Here is a 15,197-nt window from a genome sequence, read left to right as displayed (position 1 = left end):
TTATCTTTAGTGACACTCCGATTTCTAGGCAAAATGATATATCTCTTTTGGGGATTACCCTGACTTCTAATCTCTCTTGGCACAAGCACATTACAAATATTGCTTCCTCTGCATCTAAAAAACTTGGTTTTCTCTTTCGCTCTCGGCGTTACTTTTCTCCCAAACAGCTGCTCACTCTGTATAAATCGCAAATCCGCCCTGCCATGGAATATTGTTCCCACATCTGGGGTGGTGCCCCCAAAACCTCTCTCAGGCTTCTTGATTCCATTCAGAAGAGGGCAGTTCGGTTAATTAATGATTCATCTCTAACAGAGTCTCTCCACTCGCTGTCTCATAGACGCACTGTTTCTGCTGCATGCCTCTTCTACAGATACTTCCATGGGCACTGTTCTTCTGAATTGGCTTCTATAATTCCCGCTCTCTCTTTCAAAACAGTCCGAACACGTGCCGCCACCAGCCAACATCCATTTACTGTCCAACTTCAAACCCACAGAACCAACTTTTCATCTTCCTCATTTATTCATTCAACTGCCGTTTTCTGGAACAACCTTCCTTCATACGTATTTCCTGAAAATTACAATCTACAGAAGTTCAAGTCCAATATCAACAAATATCTTCTTTCGTCTTCTCAACCTCCAACCCAAGCACGGTACTAAGTACTATAGGTTTAATACCTCTCGTGTTTGGGGTTCTCATAAAAAAAAAAAAAAAAAAACGGACGAATGAACGACACTAAGGACGGGCGACCCGTCCCGGAGCATGCGCGTTGAAACGAGACATCTAGCATGGACGCAACGAAATGCACTTGTATGCGGATGATTTGGTTTTATGTGTTACTGGTAAATCCAGGTCTGTGCTTGAAATAAGAGTATTAGAAAGTCTAGTGTTATGGGCTGATCTGCATAAACTATTGATATCTACAACTAAAACTGTTATGATGCTTCTTAAGGGGAAACTAAATTATGCGCGACAGCCAAAAGCTTTAATTAAGGGGAGGCAGATTCCCCTAGTATCTGAGGTGAAATATCTAGGTATAAGAATTGATGATAGATTATCGTTTTTTCCACATTTAAATTACTTACACGAAAAAGTTAAAAATTTTAGTGCAACAATAATTCGATTAACTAGGTCAGATTGACCCAGTTGAAAAGGAGAGTTTTAAATTTATACTACAAGGCAGTCTTCTTACCCATAGTTGCGTACGAAGCATCAGCATGGTACTTCAGAGTTACTAACGTTAAATTTAAACAGAAATTGTTATCGATTCAGCGCTCAATGCTTTATGTTATTTCTAATTTGTGCAGAACAGTCTCAACGAATGCTGTGCAGGTTTTGGCCGGGCATTTGCCTCTAGACTTGCACATTGTGTATCGGGCCTTTTGTTATTACTTAAAAAAAGGCATAGTGGTTTCTTTCATGAATATTACATCTGATGTCATTATAGAGATAGCTAAAGCTAAGAAAAATGTTCTAACACAGTTGATTGGTATGTGGCAACAGAGATGGGATCTTAGTATAACTCGGGAGGTGACTAGATTGATCATTTCAACGGCTACATTTACTTATGATAGTAACAACAAATGGTTTTTTCCTTCTATGATAACATCGTTTATTTTAACTGGCCATGGGTCATTAAATTTTAAACTACATTACTTTGGTCTAGTCAGCTCTCCTTTATGCACTTGCGGTCAGCCTGAAACTTGGAGTCATTTATTATATGATTGTAGTTTGTATGTTGAACATAGAGAAAGGCTAAAAGTGAAGTTGGTAATTAAGTTAGACGCTGTGAAAGTGATCTTATTGCTAATCAGGATAAATTTCAAGCACTGCAAGAGTTCTGTGTAACTGTTTTTCAACAGAAAAGACATTGGAATAATCTAATGCTTACTAATTAAGATTTGGTTATATACACTTTGATTATCTGTTTGTTTGTTTTTTTAGTTTGTTTATATTGTATGTATATGTGTGTGTATATGTATATAATTTTTTTTTTTTTTTTTTGCTGGCTCTCAGGTGTGGGCAGCCTTGGAGCGGGATTGCTGGCACCCACCGGTATAGCACTACTTCCGGTGGGTGCGGGATTTTTCTGCATGAGGCACTGTTAAAATAGTAGACCAAGCCCAGTACCAAGTGACTATGGGCGGCCATTAGGGAATAGCTGTCCAGGTGCCAGCTGCTCCCTGGTGGCGAAGAGGCCTGCCATACAGGTCTGTTTCGCAGAGGCTCTGCACAAATTCAGTTTATCAGGTGGAGATAGACGGAAGTCTAGGTGCCACCTTAGACATAATAATACAATACAATACAAATTTGTTCTTCTTTTAGATGAAAAGGATTGAGTGTATAGGATCTTTAGGAAAAATCGAGTAACCGGAAAAATCACCTAAAAATCTGCACAGCCAAGAGTGTCTGAATGTTTGAGGTCTATTTTTATTTATTTATAAAAAAAAAAAAAAAAAAACAGGTCTCAAACGTTATCACTTGCTAAATCTTTCTTCCAACGATATTGAATAAGTGGGCGTGGGTGAAGAAAAATAATTAGAACAGTTACAAAACATTTTAGTGATATTTTATCGTGTCAGCAATTATTGGAAAATTGATATTACAACTTTTACCTAACATAATACAAAAAGTTCATCAAAATTCAGGTTAATCAAGTCTTACTCTAGATAGGCCTATATTACAAATCACTTAAAAAACTTTCTTACGTGCACTGCCTGTTAAGTTCTGTCTCTGTTGTTGCGACACCAGTGGGGTTCTGATTAAACAACACTAAAGTTGCTGCGCATAAATCTAGCTCACGTAAATGACAAGACTGTGAAGACACTTGATGGACAGCTGTAATATGAGAAATTAAATAAAATACATATATGCAAATATGATATACTGGAAATTAAAGAAGTATTGTTCTAATTAATACACAAGCAATAAAGGTACTCTGCATAAATGGTTTCTTCCCTTCCATTAATTAGCATAAAGTATCAGAGTTTAATAAAGTCAGTCTCAAAACTTTCATACTATGTAGAACACCTATTGTATGTATTGTATACTAAAATATCCTGTTTTGTCTCATAATATTCAAAAAGATTACCCATATTCTTACCTCGTGTTATTTCTCCGTGGTTTCTCCCCTTCTTACTTTCTCTGAACATGTCTTCCACTTTGTGCAGACCACTTTGTCTATAAATATGGTGATCTGGACAATAATATGTTTTGTGGTTGGTTGGTTGTTTTAGGGTTTTTAGGCACATTAGCAAATTAGGTCATATTGCGCCATATATAACATGTCTCTAAACTGCGTTGTTTTCTGTGGTCGATTTGCTATTTTGCTGGACGAAAAATCCGAGTTTCAGGGAGGAAAACTATACAACTCTCTCCTGAGACCAACTAACTCATCCACGATGTGTAAAAGCCGACAAAAATTCATCGCGTCATTGAGGGGATTAACACAATTGACGCGATTCGAACTCAGATCTTTTCCACCCGGTGTGGGAAGGACTGTGATTATACCAACTGTGCTACCACGGGGGAAAATATTATGTGACAATTGGTATGAATGGCAGAGCTGTTCAATTCCATTTGCCATTCACCCAAACTTTTCCAATAGAGGCCATTGTTCGCATTTGGACGAAACTTCGCTTTTTTAGTGTTTATTGACAGTAGACAGGAAATAGTTTACTAACTGATCATAAAACTAATTAAAGTTCAAAATACACAAGTTCAAAATCGACAATGGGATTCCCAGAACTTTGTGTACATTACTATTATTTATTCATTTTATTTCACGGCCAATCCCTTTTCTTTAAAATAAAATTATCAGCGTAACTGAAGAAATTAAGTTTTATATCTTGCAAAACTCTAATCCCATTCATTAATAGGATTCTGATGGATGCAAAATTAAAATGAATTGTAAAATGCATATTTCATGTAAAAATAAAAACAATGATTTTTACATATTTGTTTAAATTAACATCAGCCAAATAAATTTTGCCTCTTATTAATATGTAAAACATCTATAAAGTCTGAGATAATGCATTTACTTACGTTATAAAGAAGGTCCCATTATAGCTCAGCTTATACAGTGTCATGATTTACTTGGTCTTATTTTGCGCGATTTTAAATTCCCAACATTTAACCAGCGAGTTATAAATTACTTGAATAATTTACCTATGGGTGGTAGAGGCTGACAGCTTGGGGAAATTCAAAGGTCAGATTTACAGTTACCTACAGGAGGATGGAAATGCATAGTTTGTCTATTTATTTTTATTTTATTATTTATTTTACTGTTATTATTATATTACTCTTTTTTTTTTCCTTTCTTTTTTGGCTGGAGCAGCATAAGCCTTGGACTTCCTTGCACCATATGGCCATTACTAATACTAATGAAGATGTTCATTCCCTCCGGCAATGATCATAACCCACAATTAATTTCAAAGGATGCTTCCAGACAATTCGAAGACAGCCCCATATTTAAAAGACATTGGTCTCACCCTGAACGCAACAAGATTGCTCAAATGTCCTCCAATATGTCCTTTTCATAAAAAGGCTGGCTGACGATCAACATCAGTGTTGGCCTATATGGGCATCCTGTTCACATACGCAAAGACCTGGGTATGATAAACTCACCTTTGTCTCATCTCGCAGAGGCAAGAAAAAAACCCTTGGGCACTGTTGCGTGTTAAACAGGAACTAACAGAGTTACGGATTTCTAACCTCGTATGTGGTTAGAACTCCTTAATGTGGTTCGTCTCACCACACGCTATGTGGTGAGACGTGTTTCCACATTGCCCTATATGTCTCCCATGTATGTGCTTCTGCATCTGCTGATAATCTCAGGAGGTTCCCGACTATGGAATACTGGAGTCTGAGGTGGCTAAACTGTTACCTGAGAAAACCATTTACCACCTCTAGAAATATCCTTCAAGCAAACCTTGGTTGCATCCCCTGGCAACTGATATTAATCAAAGCGAACATATCCATCCTCTCAATACTCATCAACAAAAAGATAGAAATCCCAAGTATTGCTGAGATAGCCTGTCACCACCCAACTTCTAGCAGACTCCGTCGCCATAGCCAAACTACAATGCAGCCACCCAGGAAGAGGATAAAATCTCTAGACCGGATGTTCTCATCCAACACCATAGGAATGTTCCTCACCCTGGATATAGACTGTGACCGATTTTGCAAAGAAAATGCCACCAGACCAAGATTGTCCATCGTGTATACATTCTCCTGCCAAACAACTACCAATTGATATTGGGCACAAGAAAGGTTCTTCCTAAATAAACATGTGGATGTTTGATTGTTTATGTATTTTTTTATATTCGTTTATGTAATATTGTAATTGCTGATTGGCCAGAAGCTTGTAATGGACTATACGAGTTGTGTTCCACCAGACTTACAGTGCAGTTTCACAAGATGGTAACCAATGAGCGGTTGTTCGGTGTTTCCGTTGCTGTAAGCCATTTTTCGTCGCACGTGAACAGCCCATCCAGAAATGGCTCATAATGTGGCGCGAAAGCAGCTGAACTGAGATAAGTTCATGTTACACTCCTTTTGAATAAGAAAGAAACCCTTCTCTCTTGCAGGCCGTTTCTGTGGTAAGGTATACACCTAAATCTGATTTTAAAAAAAATAAGAAATACTTCCAGTAGACATGCCAACAATGAAGTCACTCTAAAACGCAACTGAATTAGGACCCCTGCAGTTGCTGCTCTACTTCCATATGTCTGTCCAGTTTCCTTTATATTCATTCATTTCCTTTCTACCTCTTTCCTTGCGTTCTCCTGTCCCAGCTAATTTTTATTAGTTATTATTTACATGACAAATATGTTATGCGGAATTCAAGGTTAAGGCTATATGAAGGTCAGCCCAAAGCGTTCCACTTAACAAGATATTTTTAACCCTCATATTTTATTTGAAAAATTTCTTCCCCTCTGTGTTCACTTATGTTGTCTGTCTTCTACTCTCGAAATAATTGTATTGTGAAGTCTTTTGCGGACTATTTTCGCTCCATAATCGAATTAGTCGGTCAAAGGGCTGTAAGTGGGGCCTTGCAGTCAGCCCTTCACCCGAGTTTGAGAATATCTAGAAATATGGAAATCTAACTATTAAATTATTTCAGTAAAATATTTCCAGAAACTACCAGGTGACCAAAATGGTTCGTGCAGCTTTTTAGGACAGAATTAAAACATACGTTAAAAAATGAATGAAAACAGTTCATTGTCCTCTGTGACCGTTTGGCCAGAGTCAGAAGCTTGCAATGGACAATACGAGTTGTGTTCCGCCAGACTTACAGTGCGGTTTCACAAGATGGTAACCAATGATGCGGTTGTTTGGTGTTTCCGTTGTTGTAAGCCATTTTTCGTCGCATGTGAACAGCCCATCCAGAAATGGCTCATAATGTGGAGTGAAAGCAGCGACAAGAAAATTGACAATCTCTGGATTTCGTTGTCGACTGTGAGTTTATATGGTAATTTGCTCAATTTATGCACCTTCCCCAAGTCGTTGCAAGTGCAAACAAACGGTTTCATCACTCACATTGAATCATTCTGCAAGCACCTGGTATGTTTGGCTTGAATCCTACTCAATGGCGATCTTCAATTCCATCGATCTTCCCTTATAAGGCGCGTCATCAAGTGATTCCTTACCTGGTTTAAATTTTTTGAACCGTTTTGGGACGTACGTTTACTCACCCTCTCCTCTCCGAATGCCTGTGTATCTTACAGGTTGCTTGTTTATGTTCAGTTTATACTCAAAAAAGTAAATACAGTATTCTCAAATAACTGTAATTGGAGCAGATGTCTTTTTTGTTGCTTTTCCCTATTTTACAGAACCGCGCTTCACGCTTTCTGGAGATCATCTGATTCATTGTCACCTGTACTTTCGAAGTGCATTAATGGATAATCGCAATGGCTACAATCTACAATGGCTTCAACATAATTTTTGTCAAAATTTTAATATCGAAAAAAAAAAAAAAAAAATGCTACACGAAATTTGTGCTCGCCTCAGAACGAAATGAAGGGCAAAGAATGCATTTATTATTTTGAAAATAGAAACAAATACTAGATAATTTTTCTCATTTCATTTCCACTTACTTCTATATGTTTTTTATAGTTGCCTTCTATTATTCAGAACGTTCGCGCATTATCCTGTGGACATTCTTACTGTTTTTGGTCAAATTAAAAAAAATAAATTATTTTTGGCATCTTTAAGTTATTTTCACCCTTTAAATTGTTTAATTAGATACTGCAATGTAATTTTGAAGAGGTGGCTTTTAAATCGAGCAGTACAGATGTATGCAAATCTCAGAAGGAAAAACAATGACCTAATTGTGATGGCATCGAAAGCCTTAAAGAAAACGAACACAAAATTTATCCTTAGAAGGTTTTCTTTTAAGGATAAATTTAGATTAGATGATTCTTTTGTTAAGAATTGCTTCCATTTTTAGCTCCTGAATGAGAACTTATCGTTTAAAACTATCTTCTTCTAATCATTACTGATGCTCTTCTTTTGTGGAGTAAAAGTTAGTGTGCTGTACAATCAACAACGAATTGGTAAATAAAAATGCAAAGCCCACTTCCTCAGCAAGCTGTTATGCATTCGTAAACTGTAACAGGTTATTGAAAGACTAGGCAAGATCACACCCATTACCTACTTTTCTCACTGACGGTAATGTTTGTTTAATGCACAGTCATTGACCTCTTCCTATCATTTGGGGCATCATTTATTTTCCGCTAACAACGGCAACAGAAAAAGTATTCTATGCGGATACATTTTCTTATAGCAGTAGTATGTTTGCAGCAACGAGATCAAATGTGTTTACTGTTATCGTTTATTATTTTTTTCACCTTCTTTCCTTTATATATTTAAGCTAACAGTCCTCTCTGCATTTTAAGTTTCCTACGCATAATAAATATTGTCTTTTTTTTTTTGATTTTTTTTTGATTTGGTAGTTGTTGGCGCATCGGCTTCTGTGGCCATATTGCACCTCCCAAGGTTTTTGCAGTACTTTGATCCAAGCCCGAGGCGGGAATCGAACCCGCGACCTTTGGGTTGCCGGGCAGGTACTTTACCCACTCGGCTAGCCCGGTCGGCATAAATATTGTCACTGACTTCTGTATTTAAGTGGATGTGGGCATATACTGGCTTAGTTACATGATTTGTTAGAAGAGAGCACATCCCTTTGAGTATATTCAACGAAATGAGGAACGTAAGAACCGATAAAACGTTGTTTCAGATAAGGCTATCGACGTAGTTAAAATAAAACTTGCTCCGCAGATGGGGCTTATGAATCTCTGGTGGTTAGGGGTTTACAAACTACTGAGAGCCGTCAACTAATGGTGCTCCTAGTCTTTCGAGCAGAAAATGTTCTCAAATTATACTCCAAAATGAAAAAATATTCTTAAAATATTTTCCAACATAAGATAATATTCTCAAACTATCTCTAAATGCATTCCTTTGCAGTATGGAAGTGGAAGGAATTGCCCTTTTTTTCCCGCATTCATTACTGGCGATCAGAGAGTTATGTTAAATTAAGTTAAGTGTGTGCCAAAACAACTAAGATCATGAGGAGTCAGTATGTTGTCTCTGTAACTGCGTGTATTCTTCGTGTATTTGCTGGACAAAAAACCTGAATTTCGAAGAGAAAAACCTTGCTACCCTCGCCTGAGACCGACTAACTCAGCCACGTTGAAAAAGTCCACAAAAATTCCTCACATCATGAAGGGAATCTTTCAGGGATGGAGCGGCAGGTTCCTTATTGTGCAGAGGTTTAGGTATATGATTCATTCTGATGTAAAGTCTATGGTGAATTTTGAAAGTAAAGGAACTGCCTGCTTTTATTTTATTCATCTCCACTCAGGGTGAGTGGAGATTTCTGAAATGTATTTGCAGTGGTGGTGCCAAAAATTAGTACTAGTTTCTCAGGTTGCAGGCTCCTGATGATGATAGTGTTCAGTTTCAGCTTTATATATATAAATTTAAAGTACAACATTAATTACAAAATCACAGCTGGAAAAGCATGAACTTATTTGATTCCGGAAGCAGTTACCTATGTTTGAATTCGGCCCTTGAGTCTGGTAGCAATACGAATGGAGAGTTAGATGCAGAATTGTATAATTCTGCATCTAACTAAGATGCAGAATTATATTCTGTACCTCCCTACTACAAGTAAAGGTCCCACTAATACCGCATTCATTTTTCTGCAGCCCAATTATGTGGAAAGGTTCCATGATGTTCATTTTTATGCTCCTGAGAAGAATCACTGACTTCTACAAGAAAGGGTATAGTACTTGTTTTAGTGACTAAAAAAATTCATATCTCACATACGTATGTTGACAATGTGAGACAGTGGATTGAAGACAAAAGTCCTTTGAATTTGGTGTGGTATGAATTCACAGCCCACACATTGGATTGCTATTCTTGCAATTTGAATATTACAAAAACAAAGCTATAGTGTAATAATCAAATTTAAATCCATATTCAAATGGGATTAGAAAGACGTGGATTTCAGACAAACTTTTCTGGATTTCAAATATGAATTTGAAACAAACAAAATGAACTAATCTCACACCTGTAATAAAAATGTCATCAATGAGCACTTATGTCTCTATGCAAAGTGTTTCTGCCACTTCTAAATGTAAATTTGTGACTAATGAAACAGGAACAGCTTGTTATGGCCATAGATAAAGAGGAAGAGGATGGCTTTTTCGATATAACGTGAATATTATCTAAGACAAATGATGCTAATCCACATTGGGGTTTTCGACGGACCAAAAATCAGAAAACTTCTGCTAGGTGGGAGGTACAGAATTTCACAAGTTTTATACTAGGGTGATCACTTAATTCGCGGACTGGTGCAAGATCTTATCTTGTCATCATCTGAATCTTCTGTGGATTTCTCCTTCTCGAAATATTTTCTCTTGAACTTTATACACTTTCGTCACTGTTGTACTCACGCATTAAATGCGTCTTGCAAGCCATTTTTCGAAAGACTGCGAAATGCTTCTGTTGTGGCCCTGCTCATCGTTGTGTCGGACGCGAAACGCTTGCCTTTCAGAGCTTTCTTCAGACGTGGAAAGAAGAAGAAATCACACAGGGTCCAAAGATGGGTAACTCGTCTGGTGAGATCTGCAAAAGGGTCGAAAGTTTGGAGAAATTCAAAGGTCAGCTGGATAGTTACCTACGGCGGAGGGAAATCCATAGGTTGTCTTTTTCCTTTTATTTTATTATTTATTAAGTATTTATTTAATTTAATTTTATTATTGTTATTATTTTACTCTCTTTTTTTTTTTTAGACTGGTGCAGCATAAGCCTTAGGCTTCCTTGTACCATATAGCCATTACTAATACTAATATTTTAAACTGCATCCTATTACATGCTTATTTATACTTATTTTTAGATTTGTACAAAGAGTAATATCTATTAATCCATCTATCGCGTATTAATTATCTGAGTTTTACGACATTTGAGTATGTGAAGAGTAAAACAGCTTTCTTATGTATATGTTATTAATAATTCTGTGAAAATTAAGCATGAACACTTATTCAAAACAAATACCCATGTGTAATGAACTATTTTCATTTCACATAATCGTATAGAAAATGCAGCCCAATTAATGTCGGAAAGTTTAATGATTCACATAATGATGTGGGAAACGATTTTATTATTGGGAATCATTTCTAGTAACTTCCTATTTTGGATGAGGAGAAAAACATCTACAGTGATGATTATAGCCTTTAATTACACGAGCCATAAACCAAAGGAAGAGAAATCTCACACACATTCCTCTTAATTTTTTTTTTAACATCACTTACTTCTTCCTACTTCCTACAGTATAAATTAAATTTGAAACAGTTGGACAACTCGCGTGCACCAATTAAGATACGGAAACAGTTATTCACCATCAGAAAATTTCTGAGAATTCAGGTTTCAAAGCCCTAAAATTTAATGTCTATTTGCTAACGATACCACGATTGACTTCCAACGCTCCATTTCGACGCCGCTGCTAACATTTCTTTCCGTGACCCACTTGGGATTACTTTTTCCTTTTAATCCTTTGAAGTCTCATACTCATTATCCATAATGGAAAGTTCGATGGCGCGGAGTTTCTCTTACACTATTCAGATCTGTAAATTTCTGTTTAAAGGATCTAAACCCACCACCAAAAGAACCTGGAAAAGGTCCAGGTTCGAATCCTACCAATGGTCCAATGAACTTTTATGGGCTTTTTTCACTCCGTGGCTGAATTAGTCGGTCTCAGGAGCGGACAGCGAGGTTTTATCCGCGGAAACTCAGTTTTGTAGTCTAACAAAACAGGCAAACTGAACAGAGAACAAAAGCAATTTATAGACATAATACACACAGTAGATGAAGTAATTCTAGAATAGTCCTAACATAACATTTTTTATACAACCACCTGCAAATTGATCCCAAAAAGCTTTTTCGGACAGAAGATGCAGATCAGCATCTTGACCAACATCTCCTTCGTCCAACTCTTCTGATGGGAAAAGGAATAGTATTATTGGAATTCAAACGCAAGTCACCTGATATGTTAAGGGAACTCCACAGCCATCCACGGTCACATCCAGGTCTCGTCCATAAAAATAGAGGTCTGCCTCTTGGAATAGTTCTCGTAAGTAGTGGGGCCTTGGATCGAGCTACCCTTCACTTTAACTATATTGAATGTTTAGACTGTGTGCTTTGATACCGTCAGTGTTTTTGTTTACAATTGCCTATTTCAGAATTTAACTAATTGGATTTGGTCGTACAATGTACACCGATAAGGATATTAATCAAAGTTCTTATATACATGTCACAATTTGTCAATAAATTTGTAATATTGTTTTAATGTAATGGAACTCCATTATATTTTGCTGTCCCTTGGTGAAGCCCCGTGTTTCGAACTGAAAATAACACTCGCTGCTGGAGCAATCTGAAATTTGTTGACAGTAAAGCAAATACTTCAATTTTAAACTAGTAGTTCTTAACTGTTTTCGCCTCATCTCCCACCCCTTTAGATTTGCTAAAATCCCCAATTCCTCTCCCCGGAAATTTTTTGTTTCCATTTTTGAAGGTTTTATCAAAAATTTTGTGTATACCCTTATTTAGTCATCTCAATGAGGATAAGTCTTATTTTACATTTACTAACGCGAAAAATATAAAATTAAATGAAAATACATTCGAGTTGCAAAATACAAAAAGGGGAGGGAACGACATTAAAATTTTTTGAAGTAAAACTAATTCATCCATAATCGTCCTCCGATTCTCCATACGCTGCTCTACGAGAGACCGGACACGGCGCTAGACGAATTTACGAACAGTTACAAAAAACAAACAAAAAAAAAAGATAAAACAGTTCAAAAGCAAGTAAGATAAATTAGAAAATAAAATAAAATCCACATAAATTGACACAGTGCATCCTGTAGCTATGGGTGCAATGGATAACAATGGCCAAAACATATAAACAAGTATCATTTTGTTCAGCAAGTTGGCTCAACATGGCCTAAACTTTATGATACGCCTGAATATCAACAATAACTGTTTCTTTCAACGGATATGTTTGTTTTTTCAAAGTAACTCGTTCAATCTATAGGTAATGTAATTACGCATCATTCTCTTTATCTGGTTCCCTGAATGGAAAAGGAATAACATTAATAACTTACTGCTAGTATTAGTGTTAATAGTTGTAAAACGATGTAAAGAAGCAGCTCAAATAGCACCACCATAAAAATCAAAAAGATACATATTTCGTTTGCCAATCCCTTCTAATAATCCTTCTTTGAACTACACATCTCCATAATATCAGCTTGAGGTTTATTCCAACAATCAGTTACTCTCTGAGTGAAAACAAGTTTCCACAGATCTCTTTTGTAACATTCCTTCCTCAGTTTAATTTTATATCCCTTGTGTGTTATCTGAAAACGAGTAAAGATGTCTTAAGGGTCCTTGCGGGTGGCAAGTGGATATAATCACTGTTCTTCCCTTACAGGGTGGAAAAAGCCCTAGTTTGAATCCTATCAAAGGAGGAATTTTTATGTTTTTTTTTTATTTTTTTATTTTTTGTCCAGCAAACCGGCAAATTGAGCAGGCAAATATTTGCAGAAGCAATATAGTGACATCTCATATCCTTATTGCTTTGGTACTTAACACATACAAGATACATATATAAATAACCATTTAAAGTCTTAAACGCTTCAATCTCCTAACAGAAATCTGATTAAAGTGTTTAATCAGGTTTATTAATTTCCAGACACTATAATTTACAGAACCCAAACCTGTTTGTAGTATTCAAGATGCGGCTTCAAAACCTGTTTACAGTATGCTTACTAGTCGATACATTAATCAATATGGAACCTCAATTACTGTTTTCCAGCCCATTTGAATAATTTATTCTGATTCTTTTGAAGACCTTAATGTTTGTTGGTAGTACACGTTTGTTCCATCAAAAAACTCAGACATTAAACTTGATATATCTATATCAATATCGTTAATAAATATTAAAACCACTTAGGGGTCAGCACCGAACTCTGCGGGACCCCACCAATATCATTAATCCGTGAAGAGTAGTGGTCTTTAGGAGACAGAGTATGGTAATAACCACACTGTGTCTCCTACAACTGAACCTTTCCCTTATCCACAGAAATTGCTGGCCTCCAATTACCACATGCTCCAATTTATCCAGCAGTCTTTCTTGTGGAACAGTGACAAAAGCTTTGCTGAAATCTAAGTATATAATGTCAAAATTACATTTTGCATTAAGTTCCTTTGTTACTGCATCATAGTAGTTAATCAGATTGGTCAGCTAAGATCAACATTAAAAATTACAAATCTTACAAATCCATGCTGTGATTTCCGTTTAACTGTTCCTCCTAAGATGATCCTGTATTACTCTAACTGTTGATTTTATTATTGTTATAGAATTCAAACTTAGAGACGTGTAAATACTCACTTCGCTCTTTTATCCCTCCATTTTACGAATAGGAGAGATCTTTGCACATCTTATTCAGGAATATCCCCTGAATCCAAGGATGCTCTGTTTATTGTAGCTAAAAGTTTTTTGCTGCGTCTTTTACTATAATTGGACAGATTCAATTAGCCCCATCTGCTGTATTTACTTTTAGTGTTAACAATATCTATTGCAACATCCTGTTAGTTATCATGAGATCATTTAACACCCAGCTATATAAACTCTCCTTCTAGTATTCCCCGTTCCAAAAAAATGTCTTACTGTGTGAATGTAATGTGGACCAACCTTCCAGAGTTAATTAACTTTAGTAAAGAAATCCTTTTCTTTGCCTTCTGAACCAAAAGTCACATAATTTGCCTTAGCTACTTATCAACCCAACCTTTCGTAACTTAATGACAGATTAGTTTATACTTGTTGTCTGAGTGGACTGAAATCATGGGATACCTACCTTTCGCCAGGATAAGGGCAGTCACATGGCGAGGCATTGAGTCCACTAGTTCACGAAAGCGTCCCACAGGTATTTCCTGTCAATGCTTGCTGCACCGCTGTCCATAATTCCTTCGCATTCCTGGGTGGAGGATCCAAAGCTCGAACGAAACTTTCCACAGCATCCCAGAGATACTCCACAGGGTTCACGTCGGATGAATGGGGGAGGCCATTCCATGGTGGTAAAATCTGCGGAATGCTCTTCGAACTATGTTCACCACGCCTCTGTGGGGAGCGCACTGTCCGCATTACTGGAAGAGTCAATTGTCTTGTGGGTGTACGATGTACATGAAGGGATGCAGATGGTTGTTGTTGTTGTTATTTAGGTTGCTCCCGGGATGCTTTTAGGAGCATCCCGGGAGCAACTAAGGCCATATTGCTCCTGGGATATGCGGTGGTCAATCTCTGACCTTTCCTCATCCTCCGTATTTGGTGGCCACGGGCTCGAACCCCGGTCTAATCAAGAAGCGTGTGCTATGCAGTGCTACTCCTGCCTACCAGGCTACGGAGGCGCCGATGCAGATGGTCTGCAAGGATGGACACATAACCTGGACAGTTCAGAGATGCGTCTAGACGTACCAGAGGTCCCAACGTGTGCCAGTTGAACATGCCCAAGACTATTACCGACCGCCCACCTGCCTAAACAGTTCCTTGTTGACTTGATGGGTGCATAATTTGTGCTGTTTCCGCCAGATACGCACCTTCCCATCCGCTTGAAATTACTGGAAACGGGACTCATCAGACA

The 15,197-nt window shown here is 37.3% G+C and overlaps 1 protein-coding gene across 1 annotated transcript in view; it reads right to left on the bottom strand.

Moving 5' to 3' along the window:
• Positions 1-15,197, bottom strand: part of LOC150080168 (uncharacterized) — an 86,558-nt gene that overhangs the window by 58,541 nt on the left and 12,820 nt on the right. The window contains exon 2 of the mRNA XM_090381743.1: positions 2,706-2,835. Coding sequence (XP_090237869.1) covers positions 2,706-2,835 — 130 coding nt within the window. The remainder of the gene's footprint in view (positions 1-2,705; positions 2,836-15,197) is intronic.

This window comes from Mastigoproctus giganteus, chromosome 9 (assembly GCF_048544385.1).
Source record: "Mastigoproctus giganteus isolate SK-2022 chromosome 9, ASM4854438v1, whole genome shotgun sequence".
In the NCBI taxonomy this organism is placed as follows: domain Eukaryota; kingdom Metazoa; phylum Arthropoda; class Arachnida; order Uropygi; family Thelyphonidae; genus Mastigoproctus; species Mastigoproctus giganteus.
Note: the sequence above shows the minus strand (reverse complement) of the source record. Positions and strands in the feature narration are given on the sequence as shown.